This window comes from Cajanus cajan, chromosome 11, assembly GCF_000230855.2.
Source record: "Cajanus cajan strain Asha chromosome 11, NIPB_CcT2T_4, whole genome shotgun sequence".
Taxonomy (NCBI): Eukaryota; Viridiplantae; Streptophyta; class Magnoliopsida; order Fabales; family Fabaceae; genus Cajanus; species Cajanus cajan.
The window spans coordinates 44,991,805-45,015,906 of NC_138527.1; the positions used below are offsets into that span (position 1 = coordinate 44,991,805).

The window sequence follows — 24,102 nt, forward strand, 5'->3', positions numbered from 1 at the left end:
TCACCAAGTTCATTATATCAAATCTTCATGGGTAAATAAAAAAATATTAAAGGTTTATGAAAGCACCTTTTCTCTTAGATATGCCAATATTTTTTCACGAGGCACCATATGCAATATGCACATGAATTGAGCTATTTTTAAATGAAAATATATTTACTAATAACGTATTATTTTCATTTAAAGAATGGCCTTAATTTTCAAAAAATGGATATAAGTTTTCTTTTAATTAAATATGCCTTTTTAATCTATGTATTTTGTGGGATCTGGCTAAATTAAAATTTTTATCAAACCAGGATAAAAGAAACTGCAAAAACGTGCAAGACATAGATGCAATTTGGAGTGGAGGGTAGAAATAGTGATTAGTGAGTAATGAATTAGTATAATTTTCATTGCATAACATGAAACAATGCTTTGTATAGGAATGTCTGTATGACATGCACAGACTCGTGATGATGAGTTATCACCATCTTCAATGTTAAGCTTCCTTTGATATACAATTAATTGGATAACAAAAAGGAAACAGAATTTTTATCTAAAAGAGTGTGAGAATGAACTCGCTTATATGTTAATAAATATATTAACATTTAATTTAATAAATGTCTAGAGACCTAACAGTTTTTTCTTTTTAAATTTTTCTGTAAGATCTTCTCCGGATGGAATCTCAGCACCTGCTTCTGAGGTGGTGGACCACCATTCCATGATTTCTTCCTGCTCAAATAGAGAGAAAAAAGCATCAGGTGAAGTTGAAGCAGCTATACCAAAAGCACGAGTGGATGCTAAACCACTGAACTAAATCTAACTATATATATTTCTAATTAAATTGTGTCAAATACAGATAAACCATGCAAAAGCAGCAAATTCTAGCTTAAACATGAAACCAGACATGTACTAATTCTCGGGCTGATCACAAGGCGTTTCTAGGGGATTTTGAGTCTAGATATACTAGAGATCCCTCTGAGTTATTGAATTTTTAGATCCTCCTCTTCAGCTGATAACCATTGCACTAGTAACTCATGATTTTTTAGTTTTTAATAAATTTTAGCACTAAACTTAGATGTAATTCTTTATGTACATTTGTTTTTTATTTTTTATTTTTTATTTCTATTTTTTTTATTTTTTTTTATCGGAATTGAAATTTTATTTCAATAATCCACTTATAAAAGTTTACATTAAAGGTCAACATGGATTATTGAGACAAAACTCCAATTTTAATTGGAGAATGATATCAAAAGATCCTAAAGAAAGACTAAACTTGAATACAATTCCCAGGTGCTTTTGATATTATTTTCCAATCAAAATTAGAATTTTAACTTAGGAACCTATGTTGACCTTAAATGTAAACATTCTTTTTTGTGGATTATGAAGGTGAAACACCAATTTTAATCGGATAACAACACCAAATCACCTAAACAACTGCTCTAAGTTTGGTCCCCTAAAGAATATAATTTTGACCTAAAGTTTAACTAATATTAAATAGTATATTAGACGGAGCGTTGTAAACACTCCTCTTAAATGTACTTGTGCATGTTAATTGTTATATGAATATAAAGCATAAAGTTAGCTCAGTAGGTTCAACTTAGTTAGGACTCAAAGTTTCACTTTCACACAGCTCACTTGTCATACCAATAAAATCTGAAGAGCAAAAAAATAGGTGTAGAAATTAATACGAAATGAAAATAGAAGTAAAACGCCCTTATATTTTGTTCATTACTCAATAAGCAGTAAACCACCGTCAAACCCATAAGAATGTTATCCCATCTAGTATAATATTAGAGCCTGAATTTCACTTTCACAGTAGTTTAAAGAGTCAAAATGGAAAACAAGTGAAAAAGCACTAGCTTCCAATATGTACACATGGAAAACAAGTGGAAAAGCTAATATATAATCATTGATTATTACCTCAAGAAAATCATGATTGGATATATACTGACTCTCGACCATGCACTTGATACTCCCCACTTTCACTGAGAGAGATTTTCTTGTATTCTGCTCTGAACACTGTCTCTGGGTCTCTGTCCGTAAACCAGACAGAACAAGGAAGAAAAAACAAAAATGGAAGGAATAAAAACAGCATTCATGAATTGTACTCAGAAGTAAAAAAGAAAAAGACTAGTAGTCATGATGTCTCATCAAACTAAAAATTCCAGGGTAATTTACAATGTGATCAAGTAACATAAGTCAAGCATGATACATGCTTTACATGCAAAGAACAAGGTGTGGTTTTAGTTATACCATTTATGCATGCCACATGGTATCCAGTTCCCCCTAGCCCTTCTTCCCACTTCCCGAGCCGCAGGCGCAAGAAAAAACCATCAAGTTGTGTGATTGAGCCATGAGTATTTATCCATCTGATGTAAAGGGCATTCTGTTAAGTAAAGTCACAAAGATCCATTTGTTTTATGTGACAAAAGTCTACACTATGTTAACCTATCACAAATATGCATCTCTGTCTCTGCCTGTCAGATTTCATACACTCCTGTTGGTTTCATTTCTCCTTTTTATTTCCAGTTAATACTTAAAATGCTAGAAAAATTAGCAATACAGGTTACAGAGGCTCCTTCCCAATCAATACCAAGAGGCATAAGTAGTGTATTTGTAAATAAATATTTAACAGATAGCATTTGGTGGCATATATGTAATCTCATTTCCTGTTCTTCTTCCCATATTTTATTTTTTATTTCTATTACCATTCTTGTACTTAGTGATTGTATGCCTCGATTTTGTTGATACATGGTTCGAATTTAACTCAATTTATTTGTGGGCTAACTTATCTTCTATTTAACTTACATTTTGCTGAAGTTAGATTATTTATATTTTTGCAGGTGTAAGACTAATTGTGAATATACAAGTGTCACATTATATTTTTTCACAAAGTGCTCCTATCAGGACATTGTGAAAATATTTCGGAAAGTCCATTCTTTCTCATAAAAATGGGAAGGTGTCTATAACACAATTCACCTACTTTTTTGTGTACATTTTTTTTTTCTTTCGTGTAAAGTCCCTATGATCATAGATGAGAAAGGAGTAAAGGGTAACCTAATGATTAGACAAATTCAACTCATGAATGCACTCTACTTCAATATAGATAAATGTTTGTTTAATCAGATAAATGTGCAAGGCGCAATGGCATAATGACCATTTTGATGAGAAACAATGAAATGCAGGAAAAGAAAATCGTCAATGGCAGCAAAAGCAAAAGGAATGTGCAAACTACTAATTTATACGTCTAATGTGTACCCCCGTACCAATGCATAATGATTTAAGCATGAATTTTGGGATTAAGAATAATTAATTAGCATCATTGATGTAATTTGCAATTACCATTAGGCTGTTTAATTTTACTCCCTCCGTTTTTTTTTCATTGACATTTAAGGTTATGCACAAGAATTAAGAAAATGATTGATATTTTAGTTTTTTCAAGTATTTATTACTTATTTTCCTGTTATATCCTTTAGGTGGTTGAAGAAGAAATGGGTACATTGAAAAATGAATAGACACATTGTTCAGTAAATATACATTAATTATCAAGGATAAAAATGAAAAAAAAAATTAATAAGTCATTGATTTTAGAAAAGTAACAATAAAAAAAGAAAAAAAAAAAGTGTCAAAAATGACTATGAAAAAAAAAACGGAGAGAGTATAGTATCCGCATTGGGATGGACCATAAAACCACATGATTCATTTACACGAAATGACAAAGTGTAAGTTAGTTGACTGGTATTACTTACTTCAGGATGTCAGTGCGGGACAATCGAAGCTTTTTCACTGCTTCAAATATTTCATTTGGCACATGTGAAATCTTCCTTTCAGCCAATTTGGATGGAGATGTTGTAGGATTTTCTCTGAATTTGTTTTCCTCTGAACTTGAACCCCGGTATTTCTTCAATGATGCATTGCTGCCTACCTTGAAGGTTATAATTTCATTTGATTTCCGCTTCAAATTAATATTTTGCCCTGCTCGGTTATCAGTTTCATCATTAATCGAACCGCTAGATAAAACTCGGTCATCCTCATCATTCAGCAGCCTGGCACCCTCTTCATTGATTGGGATGAAATGTTTTCCACAATCATTCACCAAGGCATTAGCTTTCAGTTCTTGTTTCCTAGTTGAGATTGAAGTGGGGCATGAAATTGCCCAGTGGTTGGGCTGAAAACATTTGATGCATAGACAAGGATGTTCTTCCAATCCCCCATATGAATCTATATTCTTCTGGAGATCTTCTAGCATGTTTTCTGCAATAGCCGAGCAATCAGAGAGTTGATGGCCTCTTGTTCCACAAAACAAACACAACATATTTAACTGTGTGGCATTATTTGCTGTGTTTGTTGGTATGATGTGTTTGATGGCACCAAATCTCCTTGCAAACATTGAAGCCATTGGCTCAAAATTTCTGAATCCTGGGGAAGATGAAGGAGGCTTGAACTTATACATTGATTTATTATCATTATTTCCTTTATCTTCCTTAAGATCAGTAGAGGCCTCTGTGTCATTGGCAGGTTGTTCTCTCAAGGGAGGAGTGAATTTTGGAGAAAAACGAGTTATCCACAGACTTCCCAGATTATCTCTTTTGTGATAGATATTCTCTTCTTCCTTTCTGTCAGAAAGCACATTGGAATCAACATTATCATTATTATCTGTATTTTGTTTGGTTGAAGAAGAATGCGATGCCACTTCTTCCTTGTCCTTACTATGACCCAAGATGGAAAAATTTGTATTCTCCACTGGGCTTTCCTGATAGTTAAAAAAGTTTAGAGGTTTAATAGTAGGCTGTGAGGATGGACCGGCATCATATGTTTCAAACTTATTTGATTGCAAATTGTTCTCCGCACAACAGGTTATTGGAGTAGCATCTATTCCATTTTCCATGTTACCTGGCTCTAAATCATCACTACTCACTCCTTCTTGATGAGGCATTTTTGTTCCCACATTGTTCAAGCTTGGACAATATATGGACTGAAAAATGGATTTGAATCCTGTATTTTGTGGCTCAGGATCTTGATTCATATTGCACGTGATAATTTTCTCATTGGGCCGCAGATTAAGATGATCTGGATTTCCAAGGGCAAGAGCCAAAGCGTTTGAATCATTCTGACTTGATTGTGAGAGTCCTTTCACCATGTTTGAAATCCAGTTCATGAATGAGCTGTCCCGTTTAGCATAGGATTTGGAACCAGAAGTTTCTTCAATTTGCTTTTTGACTCTTTTACTCCCAATTATCAACTGTTGTTGAAAGTTACGTCTCTTCTTACCAGTTGGGAAAAAGCCAGCACTGTTACAGCTTTCAACACTTGAATGGCTGTCATTCTCCTCCCTTGATAACATTACATTTGCATCAACATCTGATAAGGATTTTTCCTTGCCTTTGTTGATTGCCATATGAATTCTGCTATGACATGGAGAATGCAAAACTGGAAGAATCTTATCACATGGTTGCAACATTTCATTGTCTTGAAATTTGTTTTCAGTCTCATTAACATTAACTCTGCTGGTTCCAGCACAAGCAGCTTCACAGTTGAAAAATCGCAAATTATTCTCTGCACTACATTCCAGTTTTTCTACAGGATTCCTGCTGGAGGATGCTAAATTATCCCCTGGAGCACCAGAGCCTTTGTATTCAATTATAGGCTCAAACACAGTATGCAAACTATCCTCATTTACTACAGCCTTTTTTTCTACACCAGTATCTCTCCCCAGAAAAGGATTTTGGTCCATGCTAGGTTTATTTTCATCTGATTGAAGTAATAAATTATCAAATGGCCTTTGATCAGCCTGGCCTGCAGGAAAATGGACACAGAATACATTTCATGTATGCCAAAAAAGGAAGAACTTGGAATTTCTTATACAAAAACAAATATTTCAGTTAGTGTCCTTAAAACAGAAAGGAAATGTTTTAAAACTCAGAACTAGTGTATTTAGAAAAACAGCCTGCAGAACTATCAAATATTCTTTCCAATTATTCTGCTATAAACCAGTAACAAATATTAAACAAATTAGAATGTGTTGGGATTCAAACAAGTCCCACATCGATAAAATAATACAACAAATAACAACTTATATAATACAAACATACTTCAATGATTGAGAGGCCTTTTGGGTGATGACCAAAAGCAAAACCGTGAGGGCTAAGGCCCAAAGCGGACAATATCTCATCATTGTGGAGTATGTTTGTGTAATAACCTTATAAAAATAACTCATAAAATATCCTCTCAGACAAATACCATAAAATAACCCCATCATTGGTATCTAGAGCTAAGGTTACGATCTTGGAGATGGAAGCAGAAACAAATTTTTCACAAATTTTCCCATCATTGTTTAGATCTCTGGGAAGCTGTAGAAGAAGATTATGTGTTTCCGCGTTGCCAGAAAATCCTACCGTAGCCCAAATGAAAATTCACAAGGAAAGGAAAATCAAGAAGGCAAAGGCAAAAAGTTGTCTCTTTGCCTGTGTTTCACAAAATGTTTTCACAAGGATCATGACTCTTAAATCGGCAAAAACAAGAAGAAGGAATTGTTTCAAGAGAACAGTCAACATAATAACACTCAAATTTTTTCACCATGTCCTTATTGCAAAAAGACTAATCATCCACAACAAAGATGTTGGTAGAGACCTGATGTAAAATGTGACAATTGTGAAAAATTAGGACACCTAAAACATGTATGCAAATCTCATGAGCAACAAGAAGAAGCCAACATTGTTGAAGATCAACAAGAAGAGGGAGAAGAAGAACTACTTTCAATGTCATGCTTTATGACCAAAAAACCCTCAAAAGCTTGGATTATTGATAGTGGTTGTACAAATCATATGACCTATGATCGAGAACTCTTCAAAGAACTCAACAAAACTGATATCTCTAAAGTTCAAATGGGGAATGGAGCACACCTTGCAGTAAAAGGCAAAGGAACACTTGCTATTAAGAGTCATTCAGGTTTTAAATTAATATCTGATGTTTTATATGTTCATGATATTAACCAAAATTTGTTGAGTGTTTCTCAATTATTAGGAAAAGGCTATAAAGTGTTATTTGAAGATAAAAATTGTGTGATTAAAGATATACACAACAAAGAAGTATTCAATGTTCATATGAAAGGCAAAAGTTTTGCTTTAAATTTGGAGGAGGAGCCAATTATAAATGAAGATACAAGTGAAGAACACAAAATGCATGTCTTCAAAAGAAAGTTGATGATCAAGAGGAGAATGAAGATGATGAAAAATCACCTTCAAAAGAGGCCTTTTGGGTGATGACCAAAAGTAAAACCGTGAGGGCTAAGGCCCAAAGCGGACAATATCTCATCATTGTGGAGTATGTTTGTGTAATAACCTTATAAAAATAACTCATAAAATATCCTCTCAGACAAATACCATAAAAATAACCTCATCAGTGGTATCAGAGCCGCAGGTTGGATTCGGTGAAAACCAATAACCCTATAACCCCTCATAACTCATAAAATATAATGTGCCATATAAAGACAGATTCCGCTGCATGAAAGGTTAGGTCCCTTGTTTGAGAGGAGGATTGTTGGGATTCAAACAAGTCCCACATCGATAAAATAATACAACAAATAACAACTTATATAATACAAACATACTTCAATGATTGAGAGACCTTTTGGGTGATGACTAAAAGCAAAACCGTGAGGGCTAAGACCCAAAGCGGACAATATCTCATCATTGTAGAGTATGTTTGTGTAATAACCTTATAAAAATAACTCATAAAATATATATACTAAAATGGCACCAAAAGATGCACCTACTGCGCTGAGGCAGGAAGCTAAACGGGGTTAGTGCCTCTTACAAAAGCGCCTTTCCGAATAGCAACTAAAAATCTCTAAAACCAGCCATGTAACTTGTCATCTGTGATACTAAGGAGTAAGAATTTGAGGCTCATAATGTTTTATTTTTACTATGAATTTTATGCTACAACAGTACTTTATATGGAAATCAATGCAAAATAGTCAAATATTTAACAGTTTTAACTTTTAATTTTTTTAATGTTTAGCATCTTTTTTTAGTAAGTCTTGCTTTTTGGTGGCTCTCTTTGCTCGGCAGTAAGTGCCCCTTTCACCTTTAACTACCTTGATGGCAACACATACCTGAAGTAGCAGAAAGTTTGTTTCCCTCTATTCCAGATATCTTATCAGTTCCAATGTTGGCTCGATCTCCAGTAACCTTTTCCAAATTGTTCATTAGATTCTCATTTTGATCATTAGACAAATTAAGTGCTACCGCTGCAGTGTTCACTTTCTCCTTATGACCAACAGATCCTGCCAGATGAGAGTTCTGTAGGATTGAGAAAATGATTCTAGGAAAAAGTGACCAGAAAGACATTAATTCAAACTCACAAGTCCCAATTAAGTATTTAACTAATTAGGATAACAGATGTATTTCTTTGTCATTCAGTGAGGTAAGGTTTATTTGAACCCAAAAATCTACTGTAAAGCCTCCTTTCCTTGCATCTATATACACTTACCCATGTCATCTTCTTCATAGGCTTTACACTCTGCCTTGGCACTTGAATCACCACCTGTTGGATGCATCGTATGAGCATCTGCTTCAGCAATATCACTCTTGGCACATACAACTGCTATAGGTTTCACAAAATCATCATCTATAGGTTTATCAGTGGTAGAATTACCACCAGTAAAATTTTGTGGCGAAGCAAGAACCATACAGCTTGTTCCAACATCCCTTAAAAGAGAAGTATTTTTTTTAGCAAAGCTTGAATCAGCACATTTAAGACTCAAACCTTTGTCTGGAGACCAAACTATTTCAGATAGGGGGTCAGTGGCAGCAAGTGTCATGTCCACCCTTGAGGCTGCATTTGCACCTGCACCTGAGTCATTATTTATTTTTTTCCAAACGCACTGGTTAGCATTATTGAGAAAGAGTTCAATATCAGTCTTTGGTTTTATTTTCTTGTTTTCGGCACTCATCTTCAGAAGGATAAACTCTTCACAAAAAGGTCCTGAAATATTATTACAATTAAAATTAACCTTCTATGAAGTGCTTAAAATGAAAATTCTGAATGTAGGGTAAATGCTGAGGCAGCTAATTGCATGACTGGATTGTGGGTTAGGATATGTTTAGGTAAACTTCTCTAAAAACATTTATAAAAAATCAAAATAGGAGGAAAAAATGAAATAAGCTTCCCCATAAGCTAAGAATTAGTTTATACATAAGTTATTTTGCAGAAACTCTCTCATATTAGCTTCTCTAAAATTTTATTTTTAACTAGTTGATACATAAGTTATTAGCTTCTCATAAATTTTACTTTTATTCATAAGTTTTAGTCTATGGCTACTTTTAGCATACAGAAAAACTTGTTTTGATTTTCTTTCCTATTTTTCTCTCCTAGAAGTGCTTCCGGAAAAACTTATCCAAACATACCCTTACACGATAATCAGTTTTCTAAGATGCATCATATTTTAGAAAGCATGTTGGATACATTCATTTGTTTCTCCTTTTCCTCATCCTAATTTAAGTGTTTCAACGGACCATTATTCTAACCTCTTTCTGCAACATTCCTAATTCAAGTGTTCCACTAGAATCTAGTAAAATTTGAGAGGAGACTAGGAGGAGAAACAACCAACATTAAGCATTATCATATATGCAAAGATAACACGAAGGTTGATAATAATTTCTTGCCACGCATAATGTCAAGGATCAGACATACCAAAAGCTCAGGTTGCTATGTACAGGTTTATGAATGGTTTCAATCTCGGGCACATTCCTCATGGACACCGCCTATGAGCATCACAAGGGCTTTATGTGTGAACAAAGAACAAGGTCACCCCCATCACCTTGAGTTGAACTTGAATTTAACTCAATTAGAAGCAGCAAGGATTCAACACGATCATTTAGATGCATATCTGTAAACATGAGATTTTAAACCATTTACACAAAAACATAAAAAGCAAGGAAAATAACAAACTCTAGTCCAGGTAATAAAAAAAAAAAAAATCGTTTGCATATCCAAACACAAGACAACAGATTGTATAATATGATGGTAAGAATAGAGTCACACTAATTCCTGCTAGTGCTTGACATTAGGGCGTGGAACTAGGAAACATGTTTTTAATAGCTACACACAGTCGTAGTCCTATCTTATCTCTTAATAGATATGAAGAGTTCATTTCCAAGGTATAAGGAAATTGAGAAGTGAAGCATACCAGTTTGGTTTGGTTAGGTGCGACTGTGATCCACTAAGCAAAGCAAAAAAGAAAAATGGGAAAAAGGAAGAGAGAGAGAGAGAGAGAGATAGGAGTTGGGGTGCAGTTGCAGAACCAGACGTTCTGATACAACAGTTACATGAAGCTGTTTACCTTTTTTCTGCTGTGTGAGGTTTTAGGATATGCCACGTGGACACACTCTATGCCACTGACAACCCTCGTACGTTGGATTATTGCAATTTGCAGCATTTCATCATCACTGCTTACATGACAGTAATAAGACATAATAATTACCAACCTGCTGTAAATCTCGCTTCATTTAAATTTTAAACTACTCAACTAGTTAAACTCAATATCTATAGCAATAAGCTTCTGATGTATATGTTAAAATAAATTTATTTTGAAAGATAAATCACGAATTAAATCAATTTTACTAGTTGTCTAGAAGACTGGAGAAAACAAAGTCATCTCAACTTATTTTGGCATATAAAATAAGAATTAATCACATGAAATTTGATAGATTTTTTTTTACTTTCTCTCTCTATATATATATGTTTTCAATTGAATGTAATATTCTTTTAAAAATTTATCAATCAACAATAATAAATTTCTCTATCGTTTTTTTTACATATAAATTAGAGTATTTTTTGAATAAAATATTTATAAAGACTATAAATCAACGAGAGCTTTTTCTTTAAAATGCTAATGATAAGTATGCCACGTGGATCATAATTATTTTAGATTGTGTAGTGCACAAAATAAATATTTATTTTATATAATTATAATTTATAATAAATAAATATTTTCAACATGTAAATTGTATGATAGTTAAATAAAAAAGACAAATTAAAAATAGATAGAAAGTTGAAATAAATTCGTAAAAATGTTATCATTAAAAAAAACTCTGTTAAAAACGTTCTAGATAGTCCTTATATATATACAAAGGAAGTCTTATTTTAATTTTTTAATTTAAATTTTAATATTTTTAAAAAAAAATATTGATAGTTAAATTTTTTTATCACAATATAAATTACTTATCATAAAATTAAAATAGAACTTACGTAATAAAAATATTTGTTCATTATAATACTTTATCATATAAAATAAAAATTTATCATGTAAACTAAAATACTAACTTTTATTCAATTTAAATTATTATTGGTCAAGTCATATATATATATATATATATATATATATATATATATAAACTTCATTTTTATTCCATGTCTCAAACAAACCATAGAACTTACATTAAAGAAAATTGTTTTTCCCAATCAAATTATTATATTATCGACCTTTATCTTTTCAATACCATGGGCTGCCAATCATAAACAGCAGCATATAGACCTGCCTGATTGTTGGATTTGTGCTTCCTCACCTTTTTGTTTTCCCATTCGTCGATGATTATTTATTATTTATTTATAAGCTTTAAAAAAAATATGTTTTAGAGAGGAATTGCTAATTTCACATTTTTCATAATTCCCACTTTAAAATGCTTACTAGTTTTTTATTTATCAATATTTGTTTTTGTTACATATCGCTGTTGTTTAAACACAGTACTGTTGCAAACGAAAAATGGACATGATCATGTTTCCCGAATCGGACGTCCGGACGAAATAACTGATACCCGTGTTGGGGTACACCGATATCATACCTACAGTGCAGTTACGGAATTATTGAGCTCAACGGCTCTACTTTGGCATTTGATAATTCATACAACAGGACACCAGTTTTTATCTTGTTAGAACCAAGAATCACTTTAATCCGACAAAATCTTAAATGCTCAATCATCAAAGTACATTCTATTTTTACACAGTTTATCCTTATTTTATTTTTACTATTTTTGGTTACCGTGCTACAAAACATTTCAAGTCGTCCAATTGATCCTGGTAAAATATAATATTTGTGGCCCATAATTTGATGGCAACGTTGTTGAAAGGATTCCCTTTAAAAAAAAATGGCATGTAATTGATGCTTAGCATTCTAAAACGCAGGGGCAAGATGAATCTAACCGGGCTGAAACTAATACAAAAAATCATCATCATCATCGTCATAATAATAATAATAATAACAAACACAAAATTAGCATTCGGTACCGTTAAATGATGGTCTAAATATATATATGTATATATATGATGAATATTCTGAATGGTGACAAGTGGACCTTCCCATGACATTAACCAGATCCTAGATAACTCATCTCCGCGCAATTCTGTGCCCTGCTCCCAACAACAACGCTCTCCCTACAGCACCAGTATGAAGACCCAAAACCAGAGCAACAGTGCCACCCACAGCCACCCACTTCCAGTCGAGGCCATGACCCTTTTGTGCGGTATTAATCAAGGCTTGCACTCCATCTTCCTTGCAAGAAGACGCAGGCTCTGAGGAATGCATGTCTCTGTCAGAAGAGATCTTAGTTGTTTTACTTGCCATCAATGCACATCTTGATAAAGAACCATCTGTTTTCCTAGCATTCTGGTAAGCTCTCATTCCAGAGTGCAATTTCTTGACAGCTCCCCACATTCCATGGCGGACTCCCAACTTGGCAACATCTTTGGGAATCCCCATGTCTTCATAATGTAACAGGGTAACCTCGCATGCAGACAGCTGACCATCTCCTTTGCGAGATTCCACTGCATCAATTTCCCAGAATCAGCCCATGAAACATCACCATTGAATTCTTGAGGTTAACAAGCAAAAAATAATTGTTCCGACAGTTCTTACCAGGTTTGATTACCCAACTAGAAAAATAGAGTTCCACACGTCTGGGCTTATCCCGTTTTGGCAAACTTGGATAGGGTACTCCCTATAACATTGAAGATTGAAAAAGTATAAACCTTCTGTATTTTGTTTATTTATTTTAAATCAATTAACAGTAGATTTACTGAAAGAAACATGTAAAGCAATAAATCATCTTAACAAATGATCTGAATTAACTTGGAAATACTTTGCAGTTAATGAAGAATATAATTAAAAGACATAGAAACTAAAAAGGAACAAAAAATGATATTCATAGGAATTAAAATGAAATATTTTTAACTATTGGAACTAAAGAGTAAAATTCATATAACTACAGGGACCAAAAGGGAATTAAACCAATTTTAAATTTTTAATTCATGAAATTTTGAAGGATGCCATTAAATATTTAAAACATAAAGTAAAGCCAGAAATGCATCAAGAGATTTTAAAATGATAAGTTTCACCAACAATGAGACATGAACAACCATTCAATTCTCCAACAAAGAGTGTCTTGTTATGTTAATGACCAGAGTTATTAATTGTGTGCGATGGTAACATCATAGGGGCCCCATGTTGCAGCCTCTGGCAGCTACAAGAAAGCTACAATGTCATGTTATCAAGAAGCATTTGTTGCACCCCAAATAGTGTCAATTTGCAGCTGTTGTGGCCACACTGGTAACAAGCAATTAAAAGACCCTTGCCCCAATTGCCAGTTGTCCATTCAATTTATGGGGATAATTTCAAAATTTATCCCTTTCTTTCATTAGTCAATTGTTTGATACCTGTCAAACACTGATTCAGCACTCAATCACATTCAGCAAGTCGATGTACTGCTCTCATGGTCTCTCCTCTATTAGCCACAACATCTGACTCACGGCTCTACAGTAACCCACAACACTCTGACAGGCATTTCTGGCCAACCCACAACCTCTGTTCTGTGGTCGCTGTTCTTTTCATGTCACATAGCGGTTTCTATTTTATTTAATTTTTTAATTATGTTTGCATTTTTTCCCCTATTCTTTTCATGTTACTCAACAAGCACAAAGGAAAGTCTTAATGTACTGTTGTATGACCAATTGTACTCGGTCTGTACTAGGTTATTAAAGACAACAAAGTAGTTTAACAAAGCACACGCTCAAAGGAAAGTTTTATCACACTGTTATAAGAAACGTTGTACTCAAATAGGAGTGTTCTTCAACCAATACAAACCTAACCAAATTGAAAAAATGAAAAACCTAACTGTTACAGATATTGTGAATATATTACAAATATTGTGGATACATATATTATGGTTATTATCCTCACTATCAATTAGGAATATGATTAGATTAGTTTCCATAATATTAGAGATTAGTATCTCTATCATTTATTGTATTCACTCTATAAATAAGATTGGTATGTGTACAACAATACACACAATTCCTGAATCACAACACTAACAAACTGAAAAAACCAATTGTTTTCATTGGAATAGATTGGATTTTGGATCCTATGTTGAAAACTTATCCAATCCTGATCGAACTGAACTTTGTTGTGTATTCAAGATTATTTAATAATTAGTTACATATTCATATATTCAAGAATGCGTTTGAACTAGGAGTCTGTTATCAATTTTTATTTTTTTGAAATTGTAAGGTTATCTTTAACTTAATTTGAATGTGTACTTTGAACTATGTTACGAGTTATGTATGAGATGTGATGTTTGATGTTGGATTAATTTAAGTATTTCATCATTTATTTCAATACTTATAGAGACTATTTCAAAAATCTGAAAACCAATATAATCCAAATTGAAATAAATCAAACCAATTGGATGATCAAAGAACAATCTAAAAGTGATTGGATTGAATATTTTTTCATCAAAACCAATCCAATGCAATCCATGAACACCCTATACTATACAATAATAAATGTTGGGCTATAAATAAACAATAAGAGAAAAAGATGGGAATATCAAAAATGAGCATTTTAAGATGGATGTGTGGCCACACAAGAAAAAACAGGATTCAAAATGATTATATACAAGGAAATATTGTTGTAGCACTTATGAAGTAAAAGACGATAGAGTATGCAAAGAAAGCTACAAGAGGCGTTGATGAGGAGAGAAGATAGCATAGTTTTTATCTTGTAGAGGACTAGAGGGAGACTAAAAAGAACATTGAGGCATTATTAAGAGATCTCATGCTGAATAATGCCCCTGAGACTTTGATTTTTAAGTTTTAACCAAGCCTAATGGCACTATGTGATCCATGTAACCGCACCCACGTAGTGGAACAAAACTATTGTTGTTGTATGTATAAACTTCAGTATAGCTTCCATCATGATACCTGCTGACTATCCAGGGTGAATAACTACTTTAATAACTAGTTCAAAATATATTATCAATTTGACATGTGAACCTGGGTTTAAAAAATAATTTGTGGGGAAGTAGAGGGAGCATTTTCCACTTATCCTATCCTGTATGCCACATATAATTCATTAATTATTTCTATCAATAATTTGAAATATTCACTATCAATGTCTTCACACCAATGGGACTTTCTTTTCTAGCTATAGAAGAGCGGAGACTAGTCATTGGGAGAGGAACAAAAACAAGAGAAATGCCATAAGATAGTAATGAATCGTGTCACAACCATACCTTCGTCACACAATAGTATGTGTTTCCATCCTGCCATATTCTTCGAGCAATAATATATTCTCTATCACTACAGAAAAAGGGGAACTACAGACAAAAGGAGTAAATGAAGAATCAGTCAACCATACCATTGCACACTTAAAATGCAAGTCTTTAAGATCGTTGCTGCAAATACCTTTTTAATCCAGTGAGAAATCATTGTCCCATTATGAGGGCATTCCTCCAATACTTTGCAGTATGCAAGCATAGCATCCCATTTAGGACGAAAGTCATCATCCCAGAAGAAATCCCTCACCAACTCTGGAGTTGCATCTTCAAAGACAGTTCTACTACGGTAAACTGTAGGACCTGACTGTTAACAGATCCAGGTCCAACATCAGATGGTGATATATTTCTAAGGTAGAAATCCAAAAAGAAATAATCATCAACATAGATGGTGAGGACGTATCCATTATTTTGGGTGGGGAATATGGAATGGAAAAAACTCGATGACATAAATCTACTTTAAACTAGGAGGTAATGCAGGATGTGGGTGATTTTCGTCAGATTACAGACAGTTGAAATGAGATGAAAATTAAACCTCAGGATCATGACGCCAAGCTTTGTATTGCATGTTCGGTGTTGACCTCTCCATAAAACTCTGCCAATCCATCACTCCATCTTTCCCTTCAAGGAGATGAAGAAAATGTTCCAAATCGGTCTGTGCAACTGTGTCCTGCTCCCTCTCCTCAGCCCTATCACCGGACCTAATGCATATGCAATAACCAAGTTGCCAAATGAATAAAACAACTCATTCTTCCTCTAGCGAAACAGCACAATATGTCATAAAATCTGATAGCTAGAAGTAAGCAATTACGAAGGCAACAATTAAACAACAATACAACAATATTATCAATGCTCCGAAGAAGCTGAAACTGAAATGCCTATCCTGAAACAAACCAAACTGGATTGTCTAGATCAATTCACAAGTGTTTAAAACTAGTTTCTAAAACAGCTGAAAAACTAAACGCAAAAGCAAATACTACACGCCAAACACGTGATATAACTCAATACTTTGATTTGTCCAATCCCTAATAATCAGCGTTCCGGTCTCTTGTTCGATAATTTCTTATCCTAAACTATAGTAAAATTGAGGAGCTACCGTGTAGCGCGTGCGACGGCGTTGGAGTCGGCAACATCGGATTGCGAAGGCGAGGGATCTTGAGCTTTGGCTTTGCCTTTGAAATTGGACCAATAGGTGCGGCAAATGGAGAAGGCGGAGAGGGCGGTGAAGGCGAGCCAGAGGCGGCGGGCGCCGAAGCCCGGCGGCGCCGTCCAGAGGAAGCGGAACTTGCTGCGGAGGCCGAGGAAGAGGAGTCCCGTCCAGCGCGGGCGCCATGACCACCCGATCAGCAAGCCGATCATGACGGCCAGCCAAATCGGAACCGCGCAAAGCAGAATGTCGACGAATGTCTCCACTATCGAGGGTTTCTTCAGAAACTCCACGACGTCAAAGAAAGAATCCTCCATTTTCCCGAGAAAATGAAAGATCTCTCTCTCTCTCTCTCTCTCTCTCTCTCTCTGCCTCGCTTTTCTTGCTGTGTTTAGTAACGAAAATGGAATTAGATGACGACGGAAACCCTGTTGCGCAGGACACACCCAACGAGTTCTCCCCCTCCCATTCTTCAACAAACCAAACACAAACCGGATAGCCTTTTTTTTTTTAATTGGCACGTGGCAGCGTATCTGCCGTCGATTTGTTTCTATTAATTATTGGAAAGGATCTGTTAGGTTTGGCAGCTCAAACCCCAACCCTGTCTGGTTAAATCCAAACCAAAAGCCGCGTAAATTTGTTCATCATACACTTTCTTTTTTCTAACTTCTGCTGTTTGCATTAGGCCCATTACCTGTATTTTGTTTTTAAAAATTTTGTGTTATAATTATCTAGGGGAATATAACATAGGATTTGTTGGATGTATATAAGTTTACTGTTGTGTTTGGTGGAGGTAAGGAATAACATAAAAGATGTGAGAGAGAAAATTGTTAAAAAAACATGAAGATAGAAGAATTAGAAGTTGTTAAATATCCTAGTTTAGTAAGGGGGAAAAAAGCCAAGTGTGTATAAATGTTTATTAACTTCATTTTTTTAAATAAGTTTTTTTTATAATGTAATTAATTATATTACAACTTTTTTTAAATAAGCCGGTTTAAATTGTGTTTTTTTAGAGGGTTTAATGAACTAAATATTAAGCTTTATTTATAATATGATATATAATGCTCAAGAGAGAGTTGTGATCAAACTTATAGTTGTTATCAATGAGAAAGATTTTATTATTCATGGGGAAATTTACTCTCACAAACATATTTCTATGAAAATAAATTAAATGATAAATAAGTCAAATTTTGACAATTTTTTAAATAGAAGGAGATGGTATAATCTTTCACGCTAATCTATATCCATATTTTATTGTTCTTTTTGTCTTAATTAATATAGTTCGTATTACTCTTCCTCGAGAATTTGATTTTCAATAATATTTATGGTGATTACCCCTCTTTAGTTTCTCTATTTATTTTTAAAATTTAATCAAATTCAACTACTTATAAATAATTTAATCTGGTCTTTTAACTTAAAAGAAAATGTTTAATTTTATTCTTTTGTCCGGATTAACACTAATAATATTAATGAAGTTAGATGAAAGAGAAATATTTGACATTTTAAAAAAAATATCAAACTTAATCATTTAAAAATAGTGAAATCATATGAGGGTTTAAAAAACTAATACTATAAGTTTGTTCGTAATCTTTGATATTACTATAATTGATAAATCGACATTTATAATAATAGTAAAAAATGATTTTTTTTTTTTGGTATAGTGGAAGGTTAAAACCCCAAGCTAAAAACTTCTAAAGAAAAAAACTATTGAATATAGTAAACAAAAGTAACTTTATTCATGCAGGGAACTTTGTAAGATACATACCCCTTCTAACATAAAATGACTATGTTTGGCTAAACAATTTGCAACTTGATCTGCCTATTAATATTTGTAATCACAAGACACGTCTTAATTATCACCAACCATACTCACCACCTTATTTACGAAGAAATAACTCGAGTGATATCGTAAACAACCATCATTGAGAAACTCAATCTCCAAAACCAAGTTTTTTTTCTACACATATGTTACACTTTGGAAATTTCTATTGCACAACTTTTAGTTTGTAATAAATAGCCCACGATTCAACTTGGACCACTAAACAATATCCCAAATTACAAGCAAAAGCTAAAAAAAAAAGGGTTTGTGTTTGGATTGTTTGGAAAAAAAGACAATGAATAAAAGCTATAAGAAAATAACATTTTTTTTATAGTTATAATAGTCATAATTTACACAATATTTAATTCTATAATTACTTTATTAATAAGTACATAAATGATAATCAATTCATTTTAGTACACAATTAAGTGATAATTAATACATTTTGCTAACATAAAAAGTGATAATTAGCTCATATTTTGAAATAAAAATTTAAACTTTAATCCTTTATGATTATGCTTCAATATATTGATATTTTGAAATAAAGTTAATATATCATTTTAATTAAAGCTAACAAATTTTTAATATGATTTCACAAAATTATCTAGATAAAAAAATTAAACCGACATAAATTTTTGTACACATAAAATTGTAAAAACGATCATAAAATTTTAGAATAATAGCTTAAAGAAAAATACTTAACACACTTGACTTTAAAATTCAAACCTTAATATTTGAAAGCCCAAATATCACTAGAATGAGCTTAAGCTTCAATAGCTTCCACCAATTCCTACAAAACACTTTCTTTGGGCCTGCACTTGATCTACTTTTTTAGGCCCAAATAAGACCGAACTAACTAACGAGATATCAGGGGGAAAAAAAGGAGACACGTGTCCTTTTTATCTGTTAACGGCTCCTATAAAAACGCCTCCGTCAACAGAGTTGCATTCACTTGTTGTTGAAGAAGCTTCCAAGTGAGAGTAGCGCACTGCAAAATTTCCAATAGAGAGAGAGAGAGAGAGTGGCAATGGCGACGGAGATTTCTGTGAGTGGTAATGGCAACATCGCCGACGCCAAGATTAACGGCGCGGAAGAGAAAACCAAGAAGGTCATCCGAATTCAGGTTTCCAAAACCAAGAAACCCTTCTTCTTCTACCTCAATCTCGCCAAGGTATCACTCTGTTCTCGCACTCGTTAACGCTGATGCTTGTTCTCCAATCTTTGACTTCGTTCATCGCTTTTCATCCAATAAATCTGTTTTGGATTTCGGTTATCGGTAGTTAAGTGCGTTCTTGATTTTTTGTTTTTCATTTCACATTTCATGTTGCTTGGAAATTGGATTAACTGCGCTTTGCATCTTTTTCCTCTACTTTTCTTGGACGTTTTCTTTGTGAATTTGTCTTCAAATGGCTTCATCTATCGATCTTGTGTTTCTTTCTGTTGCAGAAGTACATAAAGCAGGGCAACGACGTCGAGCTATGTGCACTGGGCTTGGGTATAATTTTCTTGAATCTTTTTTGCGTTCTTGTGTGATTCTGCTCGTTACATTTTTGGGATGAGGGTTACCATAAAGCAATTGTTTGTTATGGCAAGTTAAACCTTGAACATTAAGAGTGTTCTTGGGTGAGTATGTGAAAATTTGGAATAAAGAATAATTTCAATTGCACCAAAAATATTTTCAATCTGTTCTCTATTATGCTCTTGGTTGAAAGTTGAAACTAATTGTAATCAAACCCTAAATGTTATTGTGCATCCATTTTATGCGATTGAGTTTCTCACACGTGGAGTAAGTAACTGATGTCTTAGGGAGAGTTATAATAGAACACTCACACGCAGTTGCATTTTGTTTTGCTAACTATTTTTTTTAAATTGAATCCCAGCTATTCCAACTGTTGTAATCATCTCTGAGATTTTGAAAAACAACGGGTGGGCACTCGAGAAAAGTAAGATCAGTCTTCTACTTACAAAGCTTGCCGAAAGCTGAACGTATTTTTTCCTAGTTAAGATTAAATTGGTTTTCATGTGATGCAGATATCATGACTTCCACTGTTTGTGCCAAGGAAGACAAGGAAGGTCGGGGGATTCCAAAAGCTAAGGTAGGTTTTTCCTTATCTGCATTATCCTTCGTTCAATTGTTCAGTTTGTTAAGCTATTTATGGATTGCCATAATGACACGTCATTTATTTATACTGTTTTGAACAGCTTGGGATTTTGATGGGAAAGGCTGGGGATATGGATCAAAGTAATATTTCTGCTTCACGGGGGAAGAATGAAGTTGATAAGGCAACAGTTAAAGAGTAGTATAAGTAACCGGAGATAAATGAAGCATTGAAGCTCTTTTGCTTGTGTGTGCAAATGGATTCTACAATCTCGTTATATTTTCTCTGGTTCCTTTTTCTTTTACTGTGTTTAGGAAGGTAAGATACAGCGATGATAGTCCTTCTAAATGCGGTTTTGCCACAAGGCTATTACGATTTTACTCCTGTAAAAAGTGTTTCTTTTACTTGTATAGATGTACTTTCTTCATAATGATAATGGAATGGCATGAGTTCAAGCTAGATGGTTCGACCTCGTTCGTTTTCTCTCTACGTGACTCACAACGAAAGGCTTCTCCAATTTTGCATCTTCTAATGCCTGATGACTTACACTTCACTTGTCCACTGGTTATATCACTTCATCACTTAATTTGTTACCCCAAAAAAAAAAAGTACTTATTTTATTAACAATGAAGAGGTACGTAAAAAAATGGCGGTGGAGAACAATTTGTATAACATTCTTTTTTTAAACTACCCATATTCTTTCACATGATAATTTTATTAAAATTTAGTGAGATCAATATAAGTAAAAGAATTATTTCATGAAGGAATTGATAGGAGGATCACTAATTAAATATATATTCATACAATTAATAAAAAATGATTATTTTTTCTGTACACAAATTTTAAATTCATTTTTATACTAATTACTATTAAATTATTTTTTATATTTAACTTTCAAAATTCTCACCTTTTAAATAACTATTCATTATTTTTTTAATTTTTTTAACAGGTGTCTTTTTTTTGTTTAAATAACAAAAATGTTGTATCTTAATAATATTGCTTAAATTAATGTAATAATATATGAATAAGGGTATTCACCCGGTTGATGAATTTGACAATTCAAATCAATTAATTTATATATTATTATTATTATTATTTATTTAATTAATAATTAATTTGTATATATTATTTTCATTATTTTGAAAATATTTTTATATTATAATATATAAATATTTTCATAATTTTTTCAAATATTTAGAAAAATAAAAAATTATATTATAATATATCGAGTGTCATTTTTTAGACAAGACCCATTTAAAATATTTAAATAAATTAAGAAAAAAAACTAAAAAAAACTATATTACAAATCCACCAATTTAATTAATTTTTAATAACAATTTAGTTACTATAACAAATATATTTACTTAATTTTTTTAAGTTATTAAATATGTGATAACTTAAATCAAATTAATCCAATCAATATTAAATTAATTTAAAAGTTAAGTAAAAATATTATAAAATTTAAATCCATATAAATTAATAAAAAATTTAAGTGATTTGAATAGTGTACCTGTCTGAGGGCACACTCCTGTTCTTCCTGGTGAAAGGGGACCGAATAAGAGCTCCAACGATGTCTTCAAAAGTGGGGGGAGGTACCTGCAAAAGGTACTCCGACGCTCAAGTTAGTATATGCACGAGTATCTAGGTTAAAAATGAACAGTGACATACCTTGTTACGTGTGACCTATTTATAGCATCTGACATGGGCCTGAGCGTGATGGGCCCTATCAGATGTTTACCAAATTAGGTAATACGGTACTAATTGGTCGTTAGGCTTTAATCATGTACTTACCTTTCTTGACTGTGATTACTTGTTATGACTCGCCTAACCCTTCGGCAAGAGGCCGAGCCGTCTAATCAATACTAGTCGGAGCGGCAAATGACCGAACCGTCCAGTCCGTACACGGCAGCCTGTATACTTCCGGTATGTTCTATGTCGGCACGGCACCTGACCGAGCCGACTCGATGAATGATGATGGTCCATATTTGCATTAACCAGCCTGATGTCGGTTCTCGGCCTCATGCCGAGCCGACGTTGATGATGATGCTTGTACGTGGCTATGCAGTCTGACGAAATGGCACGTGTTGGTCAACGTGACCGATAGGGACCTTCCGGTACACATAGAATGTTTGACAAAAAAAAAAAAAAAACTCTAACCATCAACCCATAAAACTCCCCTATGCGTGAGTATTTATAAAAATTGTGTTGATATTCCAACGGAGCCTTCATTTGGCGCGTCAAAGTAAGACAACTTGGATCCGTTCATAAGCCCTCAACTGCGCAAGACAACTTCCCTCTCACTTCTCTCCACATCGCCGCCGCAATTGGAAATGAACGCCACCAATAACGGTTCCAAAATGCCAACGTACTTATGCAACTGGATTCCGGCGACTTTTCCCCCCTCACGTACCTCTTCCTAACTCGGTTCTCTCTGTCTGCTTTCTCTCCGTTCGCTTTTGTAAAACCAAATAAAGTAAAAAAAAAATTGAATCCACTGCTTAAGGGGGATGTTCGCAATAGGTCATCGTACTTGGCTCAAATGATAGTTAATTTGTTGTTCGTTAAAGGATTAACCCTAACTTTCTTTCTTTTAATTGGATGAATTTAATTTTGAATTTTTCAATCGTGGCTCTAAGGATTCTTGATGCTCATTCCTTGGTTTCGTTATGAAGGTTAAAACAAAGAAAAGGAGGAAATCGCAGAAACTATGAAGAAGCTGCATATTGAAGGATCCTCTTCTGGGAATGGATCGCCTAGCTTCAGAAAGAAACCGCTTATCATAATAGTTGTAGGAATGGCAGGTGATTGCATTTATACTTGACATGCTATTGCTTGATGTTGGAATTATTTTTCATTTTTATACTAAGTTTTATGAAACAAGACTCAGAATAAACCTTATTTATGTGTTTAGGGAGCGGGTAAACAACACTCCTCGATAGATTGGTTTGTCATACTCATTTGAAAAACATTCGAGGTTATGTGGTGAATTTTTATTTTATATGTTCTAATTTTTTTTTTGTAATAATATTATTATATATTTAAATAGTTTGATTTTAATAATTTTTTAAGTATATTTTGTTTTTTTATCTTAAATTTTTGAATTTTTATATTATAATAATTTTTTATTTTTATTATCTATTAATTTTTTTATTTTTTAATGTTTTATAGTATTATTAAAGTATCTAAGCAATTCTTGTGTCACATCACTGCATAAAGTGGGTCAGAGCTAATGTGGCACTGATGTGGCACATGGATTAATTAACTACACCAAAAAGTAACTACACCTAATTCGAATGTCTCTCCTTACGAGGAATGAATTAAGAGGAAAAGAAACCTGAGACTATGAGGTATAAATAAGAGTTGATATACTCTTGGTATAAAATTTTTTTAATGTAAATTTTTAAATTATTTTATTTTATTAAATAAGTAATTGACATGATATATTAACAT

General features: G+C 33.3%; 3 protein-coding genes across 11 annotated transcripts; 1 reads left to right on the forward strand and 2 right to left on the reverse strand.

Moving 5' to 3' along the window:
• Positions 1 to 359: 359 nt before the first annotated feature.
• Positions 360 to 10,320, reverse strand: LOC109810852 (uncharacterized). 9 transcript variants are annotated; one of them, XM_083066993.1, is made up of 9 exons: positions 10,169 to 10,320; positions 9,673 to 9,868; positions 8,746 to 8,832; positions 8,470 to 8,523; positions 8,093 to 8,263; positions 3,729 to 5,775; positions 2,233 to 2,348; positions 1,900 to 2,012; positions 360 to 708 (listed from the first exon to the last, which is right to left on the reverse strand). In XM_083066993.1, exons 3-9 carry the CDS (start codon positions 8,798 to 8,800, stop codon positions 601 to 603), a joined length of 2,664 nt encoding a protein of 887 aa, XP_082923119.1. In that variant the 5' UTR covers positions 8,801 to 8,832; positions 9,673 to 9,868; positions 10,169 to 10,320; the 3' UTR covers positions 360 to 600. The 9 variants fall into 9 exon arrangements, with proteins under 9 accessions (XP_082923119.1, XP_082923118.1, XP_082923117.1 ...); XM_083066992.1 differs by having other exon boundaries at positions 8,470 to 8,580; XM_083066991.1 differs by having other exon boundaries at positions 8,470 to 8,583.
• A 1,871-nt stretch (positions 10,321 to 12,191) lies between these two features.
• LOC109810917 (Polyketide cyclase/dehydrase and lipid transport superfamily protein) lies at positions 12,192 to 17,218 on the reverse strand. The gene is made up of 6 exons (XM_020374525.3): positions 16,684 to 17,218; positions 16,123 to 16,288; positions 15,718 to 15,894; positions 15,546 to 15,629; positions 12,893 to 12,974; positions 12,192 to 12,801 (listed from the first exon to the last, which is right to left on the reverse strand). The coding sequence occupies exons 1-6, from the start codon at positions 17,049 to 17,051 to the stop codon at positions 12,365 to 12,367; spliced, it is 1,314 nt and encodes a 437-aa protein (XP_020230114.1). The 5' UTR covers positions 17,052 to 17,218; the 3' UTR covers positions 12,192 to 12,364.
• A 2,272-nt stretch (positions 17,219 to 19,490) lies between these two features.
• LOC109810953 (uncharacterized protein At2g34160) lies at positions 19,491 to 21,111 on the forward strand. The gene is made up of 5 exons (XM_020374568.3): positions 19,491 to 19,724; positions 20,000 to 20,048; positions 20,434 to 20,496; positions 20,585 to 20,649; positions 20,756 to 21,111. The coding sequence occupies exons 1-5, from the start codon at positions 19,581 to 19,583 to the stop codon at positions 20,852 to 20,854; spliced, it is 420 nt and encodes a 139-aa protein (XP_020230157.1). The 5' UTR covers positions 19,491 to 19,580; the 3' UTR covers positions 20,855 to 21,111.
• The last annotated feature ends 2,991 nt before the right edge of the window (positions 21,112 to 24,102 follow it).

What these genes read in the sequence shown, in the direction of transcription:
- LOC109810852 (XM_020374429.3), bottom strand. Translation starts at nt 8,932, where the DNA reads ATGAGTGCCGAAAACAAGAAAATAAAACCAAAGACTGATATTGAACTC. An exon ending in CTATGAAGAAGATGACATGG is followed by an intron (nt 8,264 to 8,469) that starts GTAAGTGTATAT and finishes CTCATCTGGCAG; the next exon opens with GATCTGTTGGTCATAAGGAG. An exon ending in CAAACTTTCTGCTACTTCAG is followed by an intron (nt 5,776 to 8,092) that starts GTATGTGTTGCC and finishes ATTTTCCTGCAG; the next exon opens with GCCAGGCTGATCAAAGGCCA.
- LOC109810917 (XM_020374525.3), bottom strand. Translation starts at nt 17,051, where the DNA reads ATGGAGGATTCTTTCTTTGACGTCGTGGAGTTTCTGAAGAAACCCTCG. An exon ending in TTTCTCACTGGATTAAAAAG is followed by an intron (nt 15,630 to 15,717) that starts GTATTTGCAGCA and finishes TTTTGTCTGTAG; the next exon opens with TTCCCCTTTTTCTGTAGTGA. An exon ending in TAGTTGGGTAATCAAACCTG is followed by an intron (nt 12,802 to 12,892) that starts GTAAGAACTGTC and finishes AAATTGATGCAG; the next exon opens with TGGAATCTCGCAAAGGAGAT.
- LOC109810953 (XM_020374568.3), top strand. Translation starts at nt 19,581, where the DNA reads ATGGCGACGGAGATTTCTGTGAGTGGTAATGGCAACATCGCCGACGCC. An exon ending in GCTATGTGCACTGGGCTTGG is followed by an intron (nt 20,049 to 20,433) that starts GTATAATTTTCT and finishes ATTGAATCCCAG; the next exon opens with CTATTCCAACTGTTGTAATC. An exon ending in GGGGGATTCCAAAAGCTAAG is followed by an intron (nt 20,650 to 20,755) that starts GTAGGTTTTTCC and finishes TGTTTTGAACAG; the next exon opens with CTTGGGATTTTGATGGGAAA.